This window comes from Trichoderma reesei (assembly GCF_000167675.1).
Source record: "Trichoderma reesei QM6a unplaced genomic scaffold TRIREscaffold_1, whole genome shotgun sequence".
In the NCBI taxonomy this organism is placed as follows: domain Eukaryota; kingdom Fungi; phylum Ascomycota; class Sordariomycetes; order Hypocreales; family Hypocreaceae; genus Trichoderma; species Trichoderma reesei.
The window spans coordinates 3,374,772-3,395,827 of NW_006711148.1; the positions used below are offsets into that span (position 1 = coordinate 3,374,772).

At 53.7% G+C, this 21,056-nt stretch overlaps 4 protein-coding genes across 4 annotated transcripts; 1 reads left to right on the forward strand and 3 right to left on the reverse strand.

Annotated features, from left to right (window-relative positions):
• Nucleotides 1-904: 904 nt before the first annotated feature.
• TRIREDRAFT_2148 (N-terminal binuclear Zn cluster-containing protein) lies at nucleotides 905-4,012 on the reverse strand (the record flags this gene model as incomplete). Its single annotated transcript, XM_006960897.1, has 7 exons — nucleotides 905-1,313; nucleotides 1,392-1,685; nucleotides 1,767-3,003; nucleotides 3,075-3,389; nucleotides 3,457-3,521; nucleotides 3,572-3,699; nucleotides 3,806-4,012. 7 exons carry the CDS (start codon nucleotides 4,010-4,012, stop codon nucleotides 905-907), a joined length of 2,655 nt encoding a protein of 884 aa, XP_006960959.1.
• A 5,548-nt stretch (nucleotides 4,013-9,560) lies between these two features.
• On the reverse strand, nucleotides 9,561-11,104 carry TRIREDRAFT_119940 (uncharacterized protein; the record flags this gene model as incomplete). Its single annotated transcript, XM_006961840.1, has 3 exons — nucleotides 9,561-9,639; nucleotides 9,728-10,190; nucleotides 10,444-11,104. 3 exons carry the CDS (start codon nucleotides 11,102-11,104, stop codon nucleotides 9,561-9,563), a joined length of 1,203 nt encoding a protein of 400 aa, XP_006961902.1.
• A 3,530-nt stretch (nucleotides 11,105-14,634) lies between these two features.
• TRIREDRAFT_103302 (uncharacterized protein) lies at nucleotides 14,635-16,981 on the forward strand (the record flags this gene model as incomplete). Its single annotated transcript, XM_006961394.1, has 2 exons — nucleotides 14,635-15,156; nucleotides 15,362-16,981. The coding sequence occupies 2 exons, from the start codon at nucleotides 14,635-14,637 to the stop codon at nucleotides 16,979-16,981; spliced, it is 2,142 nt and encodes a 713-aa protein (XP_006961456.1).
• Nucleotides 16,982-17,299: 318 nt separating this feature from the next.
• Nucleotides 17,300-20,260, reverse strand: TRIREDRAFT_103303 (uncharacterized protein; the record flags this gene model as incomplete). The annotated part of the gene is made up of 1 exon (XM_006961841.1): nucleotides 17,300-20,260. One exon carries the CDS (start codon nucleotides 20,258-20,260, stop codon nucleotides 17,300-17,302), a length of 2,961 nt encoding a protein of 986 aa, XP_006961903.1.
• Between the last annotated feature and the right edge of the window lie 796 nt (nucleotides 20,261-21,056).

Below are 21,056 nucleotides of genomic sequence, written 5' to 3' on the forward strand. Positions count from 1 at the left end.
AAGAGCCGCACAGAGCCACAAGATTCCCATGATGAGGGATCGCGCGAGAGTGGGAAACGATTTGGACGGGATATGAGACGGCTGAAACGAAAAAAATAACAGAGCACTCCTGAGGGTTCGAAAGACAAAACGAAACGTCTTCCGGGGGATTTTCTTTTTCGAGGGCGGTTGGGGGAGACAGACACGTGTGATATAGTTGGGGTCCCAAATCTCCCAACCCCCTCCTTGTCACGAGTTATAGTTTTTCTGTGCTCTCGAGCGATGGAAATCAGGGGGGGTCAAAGGGGCGACGATGGGTTTTATTTTCTAATGGCCTGCCCCCCCTTTTTCTTTCCTAACTGCTTTTCGGGGGAGAACTTATAACTCGTTGTGTTTGTGTGTTTATATCAAAACAGATACCCGTAGATTGGGAAAAAAGAACAACACATATCAGAAAAGGCTGGTCTCAGCGTACTCTTTTGGCACACAAACGATTTGACTTGCAAGTTGTTTTTGTATGTTCTTGAGTAGCACGCTATGATAAATCGTTTTGAGACGACGGCAAAAAAAGCTTACGACTATGGCGCGGAGCTGTAATAATAAGAAGAAAGTTATAATGCGTTACTATTCTGTTGTTGTGACGGCTTCTTCCTTGCTAGCAAAAGACTGAAAGTGACAAAACAAAGTAAGTAAGCCACATAGGAAGACGAGGAGAATAAAATTGATGAATGAACAGAGCTGAGACAGTATTGCGCTCATAATAAACGCCAAGATAAACTCTACCCGCTGACATTGAATCGTTGATACTTCAGACACATCCATCACATGAAAACAGTCAAATTACAACACCAGATGGCAATGTATACATCAGCGAACAGCCCTGCAGATGTGAACCGAACTCCTTCAGGAAAACAAAATGACAAGATCACTGCCTCTGCTCCCGTGGGCCAAGGACACCCGTGTTCTCGAGGCCGCCAAAGTTGCCATTCTCAACCGTAGGATACGCCCCTCCGCTCATCTCGACCCAGTTCCAATCCAGGCTCATAGACAGGGAAAAGAGGTCTTGGGGGAGCACGGGTTGCGGGAAGCCACGACCGCTGGGCACCGGCGGCGACTGAACATCGGCACCGAACCCCGTCAGATCGCTGAAGGATTCGAACTCAATGTCCTGGGGCATCTGGCTGTCTTGTGTCCATCCCATGGAGTCGACTGACGGCGACGAGCCCAACGGCGTGGCCTTGTTGGCTGCATTGTGAATCGAGGCACGTGCTGCCGCAAATTCGGGTGTCAACGTATCGTGGACGTTGGTCTGCGGTGTCGTCGTTGCTGTGGTGCTTGTCTGCTGAGGGGTCTGGGTAGAAGAGGCCGGCGTCATCGACTTGGCGGTCGCTGCTGTGTTGGGCGAGGAAGACTGATGATTATGGGCGTCTATGCTTCCTGGGGTATCCGCGGCCTTGCGCTTACGTCGAGAAGATTGTTCCTTTTCAGCCTTCTCAATGACTCTTTGGGCGATTCGGCAAAACTCGGAACAGATGCCCAGCATCCTGTGGACACCTCCCTGCTCCGCTTCCTGACCAAGCATTGAGAGAAATGTGACGACGAGATTCATCAGTCGAACGTCGGACTTTGCTCGCTGATCGAGAGGATTCTGTAGAATATTGCCGAAAAGGGTGACTAGCGCCGAGACCGGGAAGTAGAGAATCAACCTGAAAAGCACGTTTAGTTGCTTCTTATCTTGATGCCATGAAGGATCGGGAAGACAAGATCCAAGGCTCTGTGGGACTTACCAAACGCAAGAAAAGTCTCCTTGGGGGATGTACTTGAGCAGGGAGATGGACGCTCGCGCTGCTGCTGTTGAGAGCATAGCAGACGAATACACTCTGGGGTTGAGTGGTCGCACGTTCTGGCCTGAGATGGCATAGTTGGCAAGCCGGCTGGTCCAGAAGCCGTGGTGAACTGACATGCGGTGGATGGTTGTCAGGCAGTTATAGTAAGTAAAGTGCACCATGACGATGTGAAGGATCAGAGGCGTGTGCGAAGCCCTGATTTCATGCTCAGGCCTAAAGTCGATGGGGATCCGGTCCTTCCACTCCTCCAGCTGTTGATCTAGCTCTCCAATTGTTGCAAGGAGCTCGCCGTCGGATTGCTTTGCCGCCTTGGCCGCGTACAGCCTCTTGTAGACATTGCTTTCGATGACGGCAAATTCACACATGACTCTGAAAAGATTCATTTTGCCCTTTCCATCTGCCAAAGGGATGTTGCCAATGTTGTCCTCGGGGTCGGCATCGGGAAGCTCGACGTTCATGTCGTCGTCATCCTGGGCAGGTGGACGTCCTGATCTCAAGCACAGGTCCTTGTCCAGCATGTAAGCGATCCAGAACACTCGCTTGCGCTGCTCAATCTCAATGGGGTTGAGGTTGAATCCCGTGCCCTTCTTGTGGAGGCCAATGCTATGCGAAAGCCGAATAGCGGCAGCGATCAGCAGGAAGGTCGGCTGGGGATTGGGCGTCCCCTGCATGAAGAGGGCCATTCCAAGCAGGGCCTGGACACTCAGCAGATCCGTGTTACGCATGGTGAGCTCGGCAAAGACGCCCATGGCATTCTTCAGATAGCCCCAAGCCTTGTCATCCTCCTCTTGCGGAACCAGATTGCTCATGACCCGCAGGCGATGAGCAATGGCCAAGGCACAGTTGAGACTTGCCCACCAACCGGAGCCCTGATATGGATCGTCGGAGTACTGGCGCTCGACCAGGTGCATGAATGTCGGCTGGTGGAAGAGCGGGAACATGCAGTTGAAGTTCTCGAAGTAGTCCGTGAGCAGGGACATGGCCTCGGCCTTTGACGGAAGGGGTTGGAAAACGGGTCGCTGAAACAAGTCCCTGAAGATTTCAGGCTTCCAGTTTGTCCACTTGTGGTCATCTTCGGAAACTTGGGAGATCATGTTCTGGAAGGCGGCATCGCCCGTCTTGTTGTTGATCCACTGGATGCCCTTGGGTGAGAAGATGGAGAAGCCGGACGAGGAGCCTGCGCCTTGTTAGTCAAGCATATCCAGCAGAAACTGCACTGCACGCAAATCAGTAATGAGTGGCGGTTACCGATGTATCTGGTTTCTCCGCAGTTGTTCGTTACCAGTGAGCACATCATTTCCGACAAGGCCTCGACTTCCTCCTCGCCCTGGAGGCTCACGGGCGTAGCGATTGGCTTGTGCTTGTCGTCCTGTCTCCTGTCCTTGTCCTTCTGGAAACCTGGCGAGGTCACCGAGCTTCTGGGAGAGGCCGTGCCATCACTCTCGAACGTGAGGCGCGAGGGCGAAGAAGGGGCTGAGCTTTGAGCGCCAGCTGTCTGCTGTGCCTTTTCGGTAAGTCTCTTTTCGAGTTCAGCAAGGTCGTCGTCGTCATTCACGAGGATGCCTAGAGGGGAGAGGGCTTGTGTAAGTGACTTTCAACTGGATTCGACAGAAACGGATGAGGAGCATACCGGCCAGCCGGAGCAGCTTTTCCATGCGAGCGAGACGGTTCTCCAGTGCTTCAATGTATTTGGCTCTGTTGTGTGTCAGCTTGGTGCGTGAACGGCAGTCGTCGGGCATTCGTACCCCTTTGGCGTCGCCCTCTTCTTTTCAATCTGGGTGAAGATGCATTCGGTCTTGTAGTTGGTGCAATGAGTGCATGCCGGCAGCTTACCGTCGCACTTGATCTTTTTCCGTCTGCACTGGTCACAGGCCTGGAGCATGGTGAAGAGGTTCGTCAGCATCTCAAGCAGCCCTGGCGAAGATTGCTCACTTGCGGCATAGACGTGTCCGCCTTGGGGAGCGTAGGGAGAGCCTTACCCTAGCAATCCTCCGCCTCTTGGCATCGTTGCTGTCATCGAGCAACAAGCTAGAGTCTGGAAATATATGCGCTGCCAAGTCCGGAGGAAGTTGCTGCACAGAGGGCAGGCCATCGGGAAGAAATGAGCCAAAGATCTGTGGCGGTTGGTTTGTAAGCGGTGGTGGCCCTACTAGAGGGGGCACCTGGAACATTCCCATGCGGTCCATGCTGGCGGTTCGATCAGGCGCAGTCAGGGCTGATTCTGCTTGTGGAAATCTCTTTTCATTCGTGCTGGCCTGGTCCGTCTGCGGCGTGTCTGTGTCGTCGTCCTGCGATAGGCACCGGTAGACACGACCTATGTATAAAGTAGAGGTATGCAAAGGTGGGATGATCTTGAACCAGTTGAGACAAATGGTGAATCGGCAACGCGGAGCGCCAATATGGGGGGTTCCGGCGAACAGACAAGGTCCCCTTATCTTTTTTGTCTTGAAGATTGTCTCAGAAGCGACACCAGGTGTAGCCTTGCCAATGGCCGTTGTCGTTTCGCGCGCGCACTTCTCACTGACAATAGACGGCTGTTGCTGCTCTGCCTGCTATCGCCTGATGCTGGAGGGTAGGTAGGTATAGTATAGGGCTGGCAGAGTAGGTAGGTGGGATAAAGCAGTCGGGTGTCAACCAGTAGAGGCTGTATGTCGATGCGAAATGGTCTGGACAGGACTGCACAGCGCGATCTCTGTGTGAAACCCGGACAAAACAACGGGCAGTAGGAGGTAGTAGTAGGTAGTAGTATGTGCGAGTATGGCGACGGCTGAGCGGAGCGTCTCGGACTTTAATCGTAGCTGAAAGGCCGCCACCAGGAAGCTCCGCGGCGAATAGGGGAACAGCAGGTGTCGTGAGGAAATCTCCGGATGCTGAAGGGATGAGAAACCAGTCTCGGGCAGAGAAGAAGCGAGTCTCACCAATGGAGGAGTGTTGGGATGCGCATCTGAGGCAGCGCAAGAGAGAAGAGAAGAGGGACGAGTGAGTGTAGGTATGAGACTGGATGGAGGACGATGACTTGAGTTAGTAGCAGGCGACTGAGGCTACGAGGTTCTTGGCTGGCTGGCAGTTTGGTGAGAAACAAGCGGGGACCAGCACTAAGAAGAAGCCCGTATTTGGTACCTACCTAGGTAGGTACTATCTGATACTACCCGTACCTCTACGGTACCTACGGAGGATTCGCTGAGTTCAGGCTACATACCGCATGTACCTTGGGTGTGCTAAGCTCCGAGTTCCAGCCATGCGCAGGTGCGTAAGGTAAGGTAGGTACGTATGTGGTTCAGGTACCTCGTGCGTAGCAGCGCCTCCCGAGTCCGTCGTGGTGCAGCGCTGAGCGAGCTGGGGAGGACGTAAATACCTGTACATACCTAGGTAGTGCTGTAGCTCCGTATCGCAGCCACGCCCGTCGAGCCTCGGAGCGGCATCGAATCAAATCAATCGAACAAATCAAGAATCAAATGACAGGTCGCTCTGTTGTCTTCCAGGGATCCATGGGCGTCTTGCCAACAGCTGAGCCCCCCCAAGTCGAACCCACTCCGGGGGGGAGGGGGGCCTCTGAGCCTCTGCGCGCTCCGCCTGATGCTCCCCCCAGGTCCCCTGATATTTGCTACCTAAGAACTAAATACATGGTAGTAGTTCTAAAGATCCATTACCAGAAGGGAAATGCTTATGCGCACGAGTCCAAAATAGTGGTACATTCACGGCTCGATTTACACTGTGATTTAATGACCTCTCTCTCCCAGACTCTAGTCTACCTACCTAAGGCACTTCTTGAGCAGCTACCTACAGATACATACGAACACTACTATACATGTCAACGGCATGTGGCCTGTCTTGGAAGTTCCTTCGGCACCTGCAGCTCCCCCGTCCGGGGGGGGCCACGCGTGTCTCAGCGCCACGAACAGTTGAGCGCCTTCAACATGAATGTTCACCTGCACGTCCCCACTTGGAAGGCCCCAGTGCTTCTCGGCTGCCGCCCAGCGCCCATCAGCCCACTGATGGATGCCCTGTAAGCTGGCTGGGGGCCCTGAACGGCTAGAGCCTTGGCTGGAGGTGATATCGTCTGGCGTCATGCCGCTGGAGCAGCCGCGCCACTACAGGAGCTTCCAAACATCGACATACAAATTCCAATCATCGACAGACAACTAAGCCTAATTCGATCAGCTCTGTACCTTACTTTTCCTACCACTTTGCAACCACAAAATCAGGCCATGTTCACAGGATAACCCGAATTACCCTTAACCCTAACTTAACCACTAACCCTAACCACTAACCAGTGCTTTTTATATATAAGAGCTTAAGATCTATGCTCTGTGATTAATGGTAGAAGATGGGATAGAACTGCAGGCACTTGAGCAAAAACGCACTATAGAAGCGCTTGGCCGAAATTGGCTTAGTTGTAGGTCGATGATTGGAATTTGTATGTCGATGTTTGGAAACTCCCACTACAGTAGAACCAGACCTAAGCTTGCAACCAGGAAATCCAATCCCTTCCCCCCCCCAGTTGCCCTTATTAGTAATGGACGCCGACCTGATGGGTTCAAGGTTAGTATTAGGATGCGCTTCGTCTCCATGTTTGTTTGTCAGTGCGCTGCGTCAGAATATCGAATTGTCCAGCAACTCGAGCCCGGATGCGATTTGCAAAAGAAACAAGGTAATGGCAGGCAGATTGAATGGACAGGGGCGTTGGGCTGTCTGAATTCCATGACTTATACCAAGCAAAGGTACTCGTACGTGCGTCCAGAGTCAAGTCAAGGGTGCAGGTACGCAGTTGCAGCAAGAAACCATGCGTCAAGACGCAGCAAATGGGCTGCCGTCAAGGTCATCTACATCCAATGTGAACGTTCCAGCAGCAAACATACCTATGCAGCTTCTACTATTGCAGCAGCGCCACCAAAGAAAGTCGCCGATTTGACCGATCTCTCTCCTGCCCCTATCTCCCGAGAATCGCCTTGGGGGACATATCGTACCTTTCCAGTAGGCACACAGAAGACGCCACTACCTTGACACGCGGCATCGTGTAACGACGGCAGCAAAACTCAGAGTCATGTCTTGCTATGTACTTCTTTGAAATATACCGTGTTTTCTTGTTCTGGCGAATGTCGTTTGACTGCTTGACGTCTCATCTACATAGACCCATGCCTCAGCCAGCCATGATGCAATTCTTGCTTCTTCTTGAAATAGCAAAGACGACGACGCGTGACATGCCACAAAAGCGCGGCATACCAACATACCGAGACACCGACGTTACTGCGGAGTTGAGCAAGCACGAATATGTCTTTCAAAATCTGACGCCCGTATGTATAAGAAACCCGGCGCAATGATGATACACGGCGGACTTTTGAGAAGTCTTAGCACTCCGCAGAACAAGGAAGAGACAACACATTCGTGCTCTGAACCCACGGAAAGGACTTGACGCCGTTCGTCGGAATTACACGAATTTTTGCACACTTACCTCCGCAACCTCCCCCCTTCCTCCCCGCCTCCAATCAAGCTGCGACAAAAATAAAGCACACTTGAAACGGGCTTACACACGACCCGATGCGCAAGACAAATGTTTGAAGGCTCCTTTGACTTTTTGTTTTCTTTTGAATTGTTGCTTCGAATGCCGCGCCCTGATTATCATTGCGACATCGGTAGGTACCTCGGCTCTTTTATCACACTTCGTCCAAGCTCGTATACAATTTTGCCGCTTACTTATATTAGACCAACAAACACCACTTTAGACCGAGGCCAAGGTGAACCAAACAGTTCCTTCAACCAACCCCAACCAACAGCACAACACCAAAAGTAGAAACATCCAAGTTAAACCGAGACTAGAACAAGCCCAGAACCACCGTCAGCTTCTAAATGCGTCACTGCAAGCACCACTAAGCATACATACATTGGATAGTACTACTTGTACCCTCCCCCCCCTCCAAAGAAAATTGTTCCCGCAAAAAGGTACCACTTGCCAGTAATAGTAGCATCCAAACGCTTGGTCAAAGAACGTAAGCAGCCCCTGCCCAACCACACACACAACTCACACACACACACACACACAGTGGTCAGCCCTATCAGAATCAAATCTCACACTCTTCTTTCAAATGAAGGGAAAAAAAAAAAACAGTTCTTATTTATAGCTTATTCTAGCACGCTTATATTTGGCACCAAACCTGCTCTCACGAGCTGTGGCTAAAGTTAGAATCATTCCACCTTGCTTCTCTTCTTTCCCACCTACAAACATTCTGCATTCATGGCTTCAAGTCCCTCCAGCAATTTCTCCGTTGCCGACATTCCTCATGAATTCCCGCCATCCTGCCGGATATACAAAGACTTAATAGCGCCATTCAAGCTTGGCCGACTCTAAAACCCCTTTTCCCCTCCCTACTGATCTAAGGCAGTAGGTAGGTACCTAGGGTAATGCTTTCATGTGGGCGGCACCTGTCAGACACTCAACATCCACGTGGAAAGAACATCCCGAGACACATCACAGAACTTCTTCATCCTACATACTAGATAGTATTTGTAATTCTCGACGCATGACTCAAGACATCAATGCAGCTGTCCTTTGTCCTTGAATGAAGGAGCCCGGTTTGTTCTACTTTCATTCGCCGGTCCGTGCCGGTCTCCCGATCTCTTCGCCGCACGCAATCGCCTCCCGTTTCATCGACGTCTCGCCCAGGTCCCTCAATTTCATTAACAAGAGACTAGAGAGAGGCACGAGGGGGGGCAAGTCGATGATGATGCCTTGATGACTACCTGCTTTGCCTCATACAAACAGCCCCCCTTTAGGTTGTGATAGAAGTGCCAGATGTGATCGATTTGCCTACGTAGTAATACCATTAACGTGCAGTCGGTCATCTGATCATCATATGTGATACGTTTTAAGATCAACAAGTAACAATAATGCAAAGTCTATATTCAATAACATTCTCTAAAATGGCACGTCTCATCCTATATCCCGTACATGCGTGTTGTAGAACATAGGTCTACCGCGACATCACCCCATCCTCCCCCAGTACAGCATGTTCTCACTGAAGAAATGAACAGCAATCGAATCACGCATATAGGTGTCTGCCCTATCTTCTGACGATTAGCATCGTCTGACTTAGATTATACAAGACATGTTCGCAGAATGTACAAGCGTAGGGTACCCTGCATACGAGAGAGTCTCCCGTTTTCGACCCCGCCAAACCTCCTCCAAGAATGATATGTCGTTAGAGATGGACAAGAAAAGGAAAGATAAAGAGAGATAGATAGCAACAAAGAAGATGGCCCTCCCAGATGAAAAGAAACTCTTCCAGACTTTTCCTCTATATCCCGACCTTCCTTTTCCTCAGATTACGGCCCGAAAATCCCATGTTGCCCACTCCAACGCCACTGAAAAAAACAAGAACAGAGAGAGTAAAGAAATTGAAAAAGGAAAAGAGGCCCAAGATCAATGCTCCTTCAGAGGGGGAGCAACCCGGTGACTGCGGAGGCGGCGCGAGAGAAAGAAGAAAAACAGGAATGAAAGTCACAGCTCAGTAAAGTAATGATAGACAGAAATCGAAGAGACATGTACAGAAACAAGAATATTGAGACGTATGCAATGGCTTGGTATCAATCAAATGCTCTCTTGGAATCTGGACCCCCTGCTTGGACTCTCGCGTAGACGTGGCAGAGAAGGCGCAGAGGCGTCCGCAGGAGGTGTTTTCGGAGGGTCGGCGAACGGGTTTGGCTCCGCGACCACGGCTCGCGCTGGGCCAGATCGAATCATCGGTACGCCGCTGTCTGGCCGCATGGGGAGCCCCAGCTGCAGCCGAGCTCCTGCTCCTCCCACAGGATCAAAGGCCTGGGAGCCCCGGTAGTAGTCTGACGTGCTGCTCATGAAGCTCGATCGGGGGTCCGAGTACCCGTCGCCGCCCACCTGCAGAACTGACGGCAGCTTCTTGCCTGATACGCGGTAGAAGCTCTTTTCTCCCGTTTCTGCAGAGTTCGCAGAAGTAAAACTGCTTTTCGACGCCAAGCCGGTAAACGCCGCGGTCAGCGCGGAAGCGTTATAATTCTCCGTCATTGCGCCGCCGCTACCGCTACCGCCTCCGCTGGGAGCTCCGTCAGGGGTAACGATGGTCGGAGGAAGTCCACGGTTCTCTGACGTGGGTTGCCCGGCAGCCTGAGCTGCATTGAGTTGGCGTCTTTTGTACCGCAGAGCGAGCAGAATCAAGACGAGAAAGAAAGCGGCTCCAGCGAGGCCTCCAACTACACCTCCAATGACTTGCTTCTGCTGAGGGGACAGCATGTTGTCCGTCCCGTTGGATGGTGCTGAAGGAGTGGCCTCCGTACTGCTTGTTGTCGGTGATTCGCCATCTCCTCCAAACACGCCGCCAAATGCGGCATCTGTAGCTAAGGGCTCATAAGAAGAGACGGTTGAGAGGACGGTTTCCGACAGGGACGTGGCCTCGGATGTTGAGGATCCCGTAGTTGTCAATGAAGTGTGAGAGTGCGTCTTCGTCGAGGAGTGTTTAGTTGACGAGTGAGTGGCGTTTATTGACTCAGCATGGAACAAAGAATTGGTTGAGTTATGATGGGCAGAATGGTGAACTTTATGTCTGGAATTAGCATTATACCTCGTTGTCAGTGGAGATTGATGACGTACTATTTGTTCCGTTATGGCCTATGCCCAGCGAAGGAGCCGCTGGTGTTGGTGGTGGTGAAGAATGAGCGGACGGCGAAAGGGACGCCGGGGAAGTCGGTGTGATTGAAATGGTGGGAATAGCAGCAGCCGGTGTTTGCGAGCTGCTGGGGACTGAGGCGACCGGTGATTGAGAGTTGATGCCAGACGTTGAGGACTGAATCGCCACGGTGGGCTCCAGGCCGGAACCCGGCGCAGCGGGAGCTGGTGTATGATCCGGGTTCGAGGCAGAAATGGTCTTGCCCGTGTCCTTGTCCACAACCACGGTGTTTGGGATAGCGAAGCGAGTCTGTGTCTCGAGCGGTGATCCAGACGAGTCGACGATTTGAACGAGCGAAACGGTCTGGACGACCCGAGTGACGAGCGATGTTGCGCTGGGAGTGGTCACATCGGTGGGCTGTTGGTCTCCGACGGGCACGGCAGCTCGGTCCAGCAGCGCCGGTTCCTGGGCGCTTTCGGGCTTGATGTCGTCGGGTCGGGGGCCAGCGACGGCGTCATGAGGATACTGTTGATGCAGGTGCTGGTCGTGTCCGTGTCCGTGACCAAGTTTGTATGAAGAATGAGCGTGGGCGTGAGCGTGAGAATCGCCGCGGGCCTGAAGGAGTGAAGGCCGGCGGCTCGTCATGGTGGCGATGTCGGCGGGCAGTGCTGATTTGCCCGGTGACGACGATCGTGTCGTATTCCAAAGTGATGTGGGGCTGGCGCCGACTGGTGAAGCAAGTGAAGATCTATTTCGCTATTCCTTCTGCCGGCGGCATCTTGAGATCCAAATAACCACTCGGTGTCGTTGTGAGTCTTGTCGCCGCTAATGCTGTCGGCCTTGGCGATGGTTCGTCGAAGGAGACAACCTCACCTTCACCATCCGCCCTTTTTACTGGGAGAAGGATCCAGAGGAGTTCCGAAAGGCAAAAGACCAGGAATTTGGGTAATGAAATCCAGAAGAATCGCTCAGACGGCGGTATGTTCGTTTCGTTTCGTTTGCTCGTGGCGCTGCGGCCTCTCCCGTTTCTGCCTCTCTTGTTCGTCCCAATCGCACGCGAATCTCCCCTTTGAAAAAGAACGGCTCAACAACGGTTAACGAATGAAAGGTCAAAAGGTCATGGCGAAGGGGCGAAAGGAAAGGAAACAAAGCAACGGTGCGCGCACGTCCGCTGGCCACGAGGAAAGAGAAAAGAAGCGAAAGAGAAGAAGACAAACGGGCGCAAGAGGAGAGGCTTGGGAAGGGGAAACGAGAGCAATCTCTCCGCCAGGGACGAACCGGGCCACTGAGACTTGCGCAAAGGACGAAGTGCAAGTATCAGGTACCTCGACCGGTTTCAGGCACGGAGCTCCGCTACCTGTCTGAGGCAGCCCAAAAAGCGCGATTCGCAAGTAGAGGCGCGGCTTCGTGCCTGCCCCTGCCGGTAAGGAGTACAACGGACGGGCGAGGCCTATGGGATCGCCTGGATGCGAAAGCCGAGCTGTTCGACTGCTCGAACGAGGGTGCCGGGGCTTTTGCTAGCCAGCCCAGCCAGGACGGACGAGGATGTGGACGTGGTTAATTTGGTGCACTTGATGCCATTCGCTCCGTGCCTGAGGCTGACGCTAGCGCAGATGCCGGGACAGGCCTGCCACTAATAGCTGCGAGGTACAGGTCCGGCGGCGATGCTAGCACTGGTACTCTGCGCCTTAGCACTGCGACAGCCCGCAAAAGGTACACCAAATGTCGGCACATGCAATTTCGCTTGGCCGGGGGGTTGCGGCTTGGACAGCCAATCACGGGCGGGCAGCCGTACGATTCGGTGGGCCGAGCGCTGGAATGTCGAGCGCCAAGACACACCAAACGATGCAGGTCCGAGAGATGCGAGCACATGGAAGCACCTTCCACCACTTTGAAGAGAAGAGGCGACGGGAGTCAAAGTGATAAAGAACCAATCGCTTTTGGTCGTCTCCAAGGGACTTTCTTCAACAAGAAACAACGATTGGTTAGCGCATGTGCTAGAACTGGCGAGGTCCAAGGAAGGTATCATGGATATGTGTGTACGAGTACTTAGTAAACGCATTAATGAGTGGCTGATGCCATCTTGGAGATCATGGCAAGGCCCCGTGATATTAGACTAATTTATCTACCTACCTGCAATAGTCCGATGGGGCATCTCTCGTCGCTAATCACAATTCTCCCATCTTGGCGATGGCCTATTACTCGTACTTACAAGAACAGCAGCGAAGGAAAGCCTCGCACTGACAATGAAATCGAAAGTGAGCAGTGAATTACACCGTGTCGTCACTGACCACCGTCCGTATCAGGACTGCACTTGGTGGGAAAATTGAGAAGCCGCAAGTGAACTGATGAAGAGCGGTTCAGCTTTGGCTGTGATTACGAAAACTGCGCATGATACTCGTACAAGTAGTAGGTACACCTTGGAGTAGAAGTCTACAACGCCATGAGTCAATATCGTGCCATGGGGACAAGCTATTGCTTCGGAAGATACATACATAGGTAGAATAGCCTCCTCGGCGATAACCTGACTTCCGCTGCCAGACTTGTTCCCTCTGTTCTCTTTTCACGGTATGTCCGTCTCGCTGTTTGGCATGCTGCTCGTCGTTTGCTCAGGGTGCCTGGTTCATACCGAGCAAGCAAGCACTGGGAAACCCTGCTAGTGCGCTGCGTGGCATCAATGCATCCCTCCCTAGCACTGCAGATTGGAGGCTGCACGACGAAGGACGGCGGAGACTAGGGGCCATCGCCGTGCTCCTGATTAATCTGCAGGCACCACTAGGCTGATGGCCGTGTTTTGTAGACGATGAAGACTCTATTGATCGTGACTCTATCATACATGTACCTTATTAGCCGCAGCCAATACAGTTTCTGATAATGTACAGTACGTCTCAAGCCGTCAGCATACCTACCTTATGTCAGCCGGAGAGGTACCTGTTCACGTAGGCAGATAGGTACTCAACAAACGCATCCATGTGTACTCTGTACGCAGCACAGACAACGTGCCAGCAGCTGTTTGCGTCAAACAATGGCGATCCAAATTCCAAGCAGCAACAAAGACGCCAGCCTGCGCAACGCGTGTGCCATGAATCAGGGTCGTGGCAGAGGCGTGGGCCCCGGAATGACGGAATAACCCGCCCGGTTGCTCCTTTCCACTTGGACTGATTGCGATGGCCTCGATAATATGTAATGTTAGGTAGTAGGTAGCAAGCATATGCATCCTCTACTAACTTATGTACTCATAGTACTTCATTTAGTTGGTATAACGGACTGCAACGTGAAGCCGTCAGCTTTCCATCTTATTACGAAGTGCGTGTCTTTCTGTCTGTATCTTGTACTTGCTCAACACCTCGTCCTCAGTTTCTGGCGTAGATTGTTTGCACTTGGTGCTCTGGCTTGTCTTCTATTGGCCCCAAACTGAGGCTTGCTGAGACGGTTAGACCCCACCCTCACATGGCCCTGGAAAAGTAAAAAATGCAGGCACCATGCAGTGATTGAGTGAGTGGCTGAGGTTCGTTTTTTTCCCGCTGCCAGCGCATGTGCGCTAGTGCGTGACCTCGTACCTGTACCTGAGCGCCCGCTCAGGCACCAGGTACCCAGCACGCTGAAGCCACTCTGATACAGCGCCTGGTGACCTGAAGCCTCCCGCCGTTAGCACCTCGCCGTCTGCAACCCTCTGGTTGATGGTACCTCGATCAGCATACAGACCGGGCTACGGGGTCCTTGTAGCAGTCCGCCAAGTACGGATACTACATACCTTACCTACTATCTAGGTACCTACTACACAACTGGAGCACCCATCCACTGCAGCCAACATGGAACCTAGCGTCTACCCCCGCCGTCCGTCCGCATTTCGGCATCTTCAACCTCAGCCTCGTCTCTCCCCGCTCCGAGCCTCCTCTGACCGCATCCCGGTTCCGTCTGTGCCGTCGCCGGTCTATTGACGCTGTTTCACCGACGATGACGACGGCGAGGATGACGACGACGACGAAACTGGGCCCTCTTTGTACGACTACGGCCACGTTACCAACGCAATAAACGGCTGTTCTTGGCACAGCCTCAGTTTGAACTCACATTCCTTGCTACAGAGTCTTTTGATACCAAACGCTCAAGGACCGATCACGATCATCCACTACAGATTTAGCTCTTCTACACTTACTTACCTTGTATCCGGCGCCATGGCATCACCACAGCCACTACCAGAGCGAGCTGTTTCCCAGCTGCCTCCGCCACCTCCCCTGCCGCCCAGGAACAGCTCCCAATTGCCTCCGCCACCTCCCTACTCGGTTGTGGACGAGTCTCGAATCTTCCCGGCTTCTCAGAATCAGGGGATTCCCAAAAATGCGCAAATCCTACGCTCCAAGAATTCCCGTGCCTCGTCATCGCAGTCTCTGGCGCCCTCAGAGTCCAGCTCAGACACCAGACGGACTCTCTTGTTGGTTTATATCCATGGATTCTACGGCAATGACCAGTCCTTCCATTCATTCCCTGCTCACGTGCACAACTACTTGCGTGAAGCCCTGTCAGAAACGCATGTTGTTCACTCCAAACTGTATCCCAGGTACAAGACATACAAGGCTATTGAGATTGCGCGGGATAATTTCAGCGCTTGGTTGGAGCCTCACGAGTCGCCCAATACCGATGTCATTCTCATCGGCCACTCCATGGGGGGCCTCCTGGCTGCCGAGATGGTTCTCATGGTAAGCTGTTTATATGTCTGCGGCTGATGAAGCTGCAAAGGCTATGAGCAACTCATCATTCTAATGCGCACCGCTATAGCCAAATCGAACTACCCCTGGCCGGCACCCATTCAAGCATCGTATTCTAGGAACTTTGTCCTTAGACTCCCCCTTTCTAGGTCTTCATCCAGGCATTGTATCCTCAGGAATTGCCAGTCTCTTTCAGGCAGCACCAGCGTCTCCCAGCGAAGGCACCACCCCATCGTCTGCCCCAGATGCCCAATCCGCTGAGGTGCAAACCGTCTCTTCTGCTACATCCATCGACAGCCCACTCAGAGGGCCAAGAGATCCCAACTTTGATCCCCCCTTCTTCAATGATGCGCCGTTCCGAGAGCAGCCGTTTCTTACCCGCATGCTCAACTTTAGCACCAAGCATTGGTCTGAAGGCATATTCGCCGCCTTGGGTCATCATGTTGCCTCTCACCTAGAATTCGGCGGATGTCTTGCCGACTACCGTGGGCTAATGTCCCGATATAACCAAATCCGTGCCCTCGAAGATATTGACGATCTCCAAGCTTTGAGCGGCGGTGTAGCCGACAGCTCGCATCCTCGAGTTCGCTTCCTAAATTACTACACGCTGGCGCCTGGACGCCCAAAGCCAGTCTCAGCTAAAGGCAGTCGTGATATAAGCCAGGTAGATCTCTCAGCGGATACCGTACCAGAGAGCAAGGTTGCTATTGGGATAGACAAGGAGCTTGTCGATATTGTTCTTACAACCGCAGACGACAGTCAAATTGACGACAATCCGAGAGACTCCATCTCGACCAATCCACCAAAGGCCAGCACTCCGGCTCGAGGGGACCACATGGACGATTCAGCATCGGCTTCGGAGCTAATAGGGGAGATCAGTATCAAGGATGTTGATTCGGATTCCGAGATGGAGAAACCCAGTCCATCTCCCGATCTTACCCGGTTCTCTATGCAAGAAATTGAGCCAATCCCTATCGATGAGGATGAACAAGATGTGGAACAGAACTTGGATACAACGATAACGACCAACTCAGAACAATCATATCCTCCCATTGAGTATGCAGGGGATAGAACGAAGACTCTGTCCGAACAAACACCCATCTCCCCAGATCCAGACCTCCCTCCAATTCCTGATCTCCCCCCACCCCCTGAACAGCCCGATCTCTCACAGTACACAGACAAGGATTCACGCAAGCAAGCAGAGAAAGAATTCAGCCGCCTCCAGAAAGCCTACGAGAACGCCGTAAAGGACCGCACCAAAGCCCTCCGCGAACGCGAGAAACTCCTCGAGAAGCGCCAAAAGAAGGCCCAGAAAGACGCAGACAAGCTAGAAAAGGACGCCAAGAAGCAGAAGCAGAAATCCGAACAAGAACAAAGGCGGCTGGAGAAAGAAGCCGAAAAGGCCATGAAAGCAGAAAAGAAACGACAAGAAAAAGACGACGCCGCCCAAGCGAAACACCTCAGGAGCGCTTCCAAGAGCGTCGCCGCCAGCGCTACTACTACTGCTACTGCTGCTGCTGCTGCTGCTACCCCGGAGAAGATGCCCGAGACGGAGCCCGAAACCACGCCGCCGGGGAGCAAGAAGCCCAAGAAGCTGCGTAAGTTCTGCAACACGCCCGCCAAGAGGGATGACGGCGTCGTCGCGGATCCGACGTGGGTGAGCGTGTACATGGACGGCATGGACGAAGTGACTGCGCACTGCGCGCTGTTCCTGCCCGGGCCGCACTATGATGGGCTGGTGGGCGATGTGGCGAGTCGGATCGTGGGATGGGTGCAGAATGATTTGTCTGTGAGGGCTATGTTGGAGATGGATTGAATAGGGGGTTCTGGTCTCTTCGTTGCTGGATAATGAATGGTGGTCTGGACGTGTCGTTGGGACTATGGAGCATAAGATGGCTTTTTGGTGATATATTACGCCTTGGCTTTTTCTGGAAGATGAGGGAACAGAATCTGGTTTTCTGAGCATCTATCTTCTCTCAAGGGAGAGTCCATTTTCTGTGTATAGACGTCGCCTTGACCTCAATATATCCAAGATCATGTCCTCAGTCATACAGGTATATCCACTTTAGTACATCTCAAGTCATATTTAGACACCAATCCCCATCGAACTTCCTAATTCCACAATCACTTGATCTCAATAAATATCCAACTCCCGCATGCGTACCCTCAAATCCTTCTTCTCCCCACTCCTCGCATCAACCCCCTTCATAATTGACGCATCCGCCTCGTCCGCCGCAGGCACCAACCCGTCATACGCTATGCTCAGCGCCCCGAGCCGAATCAGCTGTCCCTCCGGATCCCAGCCTCTGCGCCCGCATATCAGTGCCGTGGCCGTGGCCGTGGACGGGGTCGTAATGGTGGCGCTTCCCGCCCCCGTGGGGCGATGGGCCACGGCGTTGGATTTCCAGTGCCGTCCCGAGATGAGGACGCCGACGAGATGGTACTCGGGCTCGGCCGGCGCTTCGTCGGCAGAGGCTGGGAGGACGGTGACGGAGGAGCGGCGGATCCAGGCGTCTATCGATTCGGAGGCGGATCTGCCCAGGATCGAGGCTGCCGGCTCGGCCAGGGCGAGGCTCGGATGGGCTCCCAGGACGCCGCTGGTGCTCTTCACGGCGAGATCAAAGCAGTAGGTCTTGATGCGCAGCATCTCAATCTTGTCGGCCTTTCGGGCGATGGCGTCGCCGTCAATCTCCCATGAAAGGACCATGCCGTCGCTGAAGCCGACGGAAATCTCCATCCCAGGGGCGGCCGACACGCCGTCAAGGAGGGGAGAGTTATCATCGACGAGGTTGAAGTTGAGGGTGTAGTTGGGGGTATTGTAGCTGTATGTGGTCTGGTTGGGTCGCCATGCGAGCCAGGTCCATGAAGGAAAGGGACAAGGGGAGTCAATGAGGGAGTAAGGGTCGACGACGGGGTTGTGCAGGAGGTCATCGTAGGATGAAGTGGTGGAGGAGGAAATGGAAGAGGAGGGGAGTGTGCGGACGGGCATCCAGCCAAGGGCGACGGCCAGGCGGTCCGTTTGGCTGACGACCTTGTGTTTGGAGAAATCGTCGGGGTGAAAGAGGGGCAAGCCGAGCAAGTGCTCTATAGGTTGCCTCTCTCGCCGTGAGTATTCGTGAAGCAAGCCCCTGAAGGCGTCTAGGTGATCGTCGGTGTGGGTGAGACTTTTGGCCAGGTAGGCTTTAATGTGGTTCTTGAATCGTATGGGTTGGAGAGCGGCGTCGGTGGAAGGTGGAAACACACGGCCAAAGTTCAGGCCGGATGCGTACTTGAGGGGCAGGGCAAGGCTCTCGTGACAGTGTATAGCCTGGCACTGGAAGTAGACCTGCGAGGGCGTGAAGACGAGGCGCCGTCGCGACAAGAGACCCTCCTGGTATGTCCATGCCCGAGACGCCCACTTCGACGAAGCAACCTCGAGGTCAGGGCGAAGCAGAGACGTGGTGAAGAGTTCTGTCTCTGTTTGAATCGACAGCTGCTCCTCGCGGGGTACGCTGATCCCGGCAATGCCGTCATCAAGGCCCTCGCCCGCGGCCACGACGAGCGTCAGTGCCGAATGGCTGAATATCTGGCCAATGAGGCTAAGCTGTTGCTGGCGTTCTGATGCTCTTTCGGCGTCTCCTTTTGCGGGCATGCAGTACCGGTCTACCCAGAGGTAGCGGTACCCAAGGCCCTTGGTGGTGGAAATGGCGTCCGCGAACAGTTTCGGGAGAGGGTCCGGCAGAAGATGGTCGTCGTCGAGCTCTGTATCCGAAGCGCCAGAAGCGCCCGAGACATAGCTGAGCGTGACATAGTCGACGTTCTGGTGTCGGGTGCCCTTGTCGTGGCTGTTGCGGGTGCCGCTGTGGCTTTTGTCGTCCGGCAGCTCTTCAGGGGGCGCCGCTGCTGATAGCTGCTCTGCGAGAATAACTCGATTCTCCTCGCAGTCTATCAGCCTCAGCCCCTTGACCAAGGGTCGGTGTTTGGCGGAACAGGCCTCTGCGGCGTGATTTTCGTCGCAAAAGTCGATCCAACTTTTGACCAACGGCAGACGGAGCAGCGGCGAAATTTCCCGGCCCCGAATTTCCCTTGGTTCATCTTGTCGTCTGTTGCTTCTGTTGACTTTGGCATGGCCATTCTGTTTCGTCTCGGCCCGATCGTCAGCATCTCCTCCTATCATAGCCCTCGATTTTATTTCCGAGAGTACCTCCTCTTTCAGATCAACGTCAGCCTCGACTCCCGAGTCGGTCCCTGTGTCCAGGCCTCCTTGCGTGATGCTCGCCTCGATTCCTGACTCTGCATCCAGCTCTGTTTCTGCCTCTTGCTCCGTCTCTGTCTTTGCCTGTGTACCTGCGTCGGCATCATCCGCCTCCACACTCTCCTCCTCCAGCGGTGGCGCAGCCTTGACAATGTACCCCCATGGAAGAGAGCGATTCCTCGTCGTGACTTCAAATAGCACCGACCTCCCCAGCGGATGTTTCTCCCCACTGCCAAGCCGCTCAAAGGCCAGTCGAATGCGCAGATACGGCGCGAACTTGGTCTTCAAGGCTCTGTCGTCCCGGCCGTCTGCGCCGTTGGTCTCGTCTCCCTCCGGCACCGTGGTGACCATGGAGCGGAAGAAGACGCACCATGGGCACAGATTCCGCCTGCTCCTCCTCCGCCGCCTTCTCTGCATCTCCTCGTCATCAACCTCTGCCGCTTCCGACGCCGTCTCGAGGCTGCCATTGGCCGGCTCCTCGGTTTCGTCCTCCGCGTCCTCCTCGGGCAGCTTCAGCCTCAAGCAGTGCGCCAGCGATACCCACGGCCTGGGATCCCCCGGCTGCCAGTCCAGCAACCTCGCAAAGTCGATATCCTGGCAGACGTCACACAGCTGCCCCGCGTCGTCGCTGCCGTCGGCCAGGATCCTCCCCGCGCCGTACTTGGGAACCTCCTTGGTGAAGAGGCGGCTGTGATGCTCGCCATTCAAGGCCAGTCCATCGGAGCCGCTCCGCCACCGCCTCGACGTCAGCTGGTGGAAGTCGAGCGACAGATCCTGGCCTCCCCGGTCCCAGCGGCCATGATCGTCGCCTCCGCCAGATCGCCCGAGGCGCCGCGACAAGATCTTGGAGAACTTCTTCATCCCCGGCTCTCAGGTTGTCGGTTCCAGGGCCAATAATGAGAAAAGTATAAGCAGGAGGCCGACTCTGGTGGGCTTCGCGCTCTCACTCGCTGGCGCGCATCGTTTCCGTAGATAAGGTAGTGGCTGCCCTGGTTTCTGATATTGCGCGTGCCTCTCCGACAAGGCGCTTGTGGTTATGATAACAGCGAAGAGCGAAGTGACGAAAGAAAAAGAGCGATTGATGTGATGGCACAAAAAAAAAGGCGTGGCCTGATGGCTTGAAGCAGAAACGCGCCGACGGAATCTGGTCTCGGTTGAGTGGAAAGCGACGGCTGCTTCTAGAGTGACTAATAGAAGGTGATGCAAGAAAGGCAAGACAAGGTAAGGTATGACCCCAGAAGAAACGGGTTGAAGACAGAGATCCAGATCGCACGATGGCAGGATGCACAAGGAAAGACGAAGGCAGCAAATAAACACACAGGACAAGGGGCCCCAGACCAGACGAAGCCCCCCCAGACTGTGACGGGTATCAGGTATAAGGCAAAGGAGAAACGATGGTGAGGAGGAAGGGAGAAAAAAAGTGGTGAGAGGGACGAGAGGCCAAGGAGATAAGCCAGAAAGCTTAGCACCAGCAGTACCTACAAGTATGTACAACCTCTTTGTACCTGGCAATACTGTAATAAGACTCAACAAGTCGCACCAAGAAAATACAAGGCCGCGGATCGGACAGAACTGGAGCTTCCAGGTTCAGACTTTGGATTGAGCATCGACAGGGGACCAGACAGGACAGGACAGGGGTTAACAGCATCTCCACAGC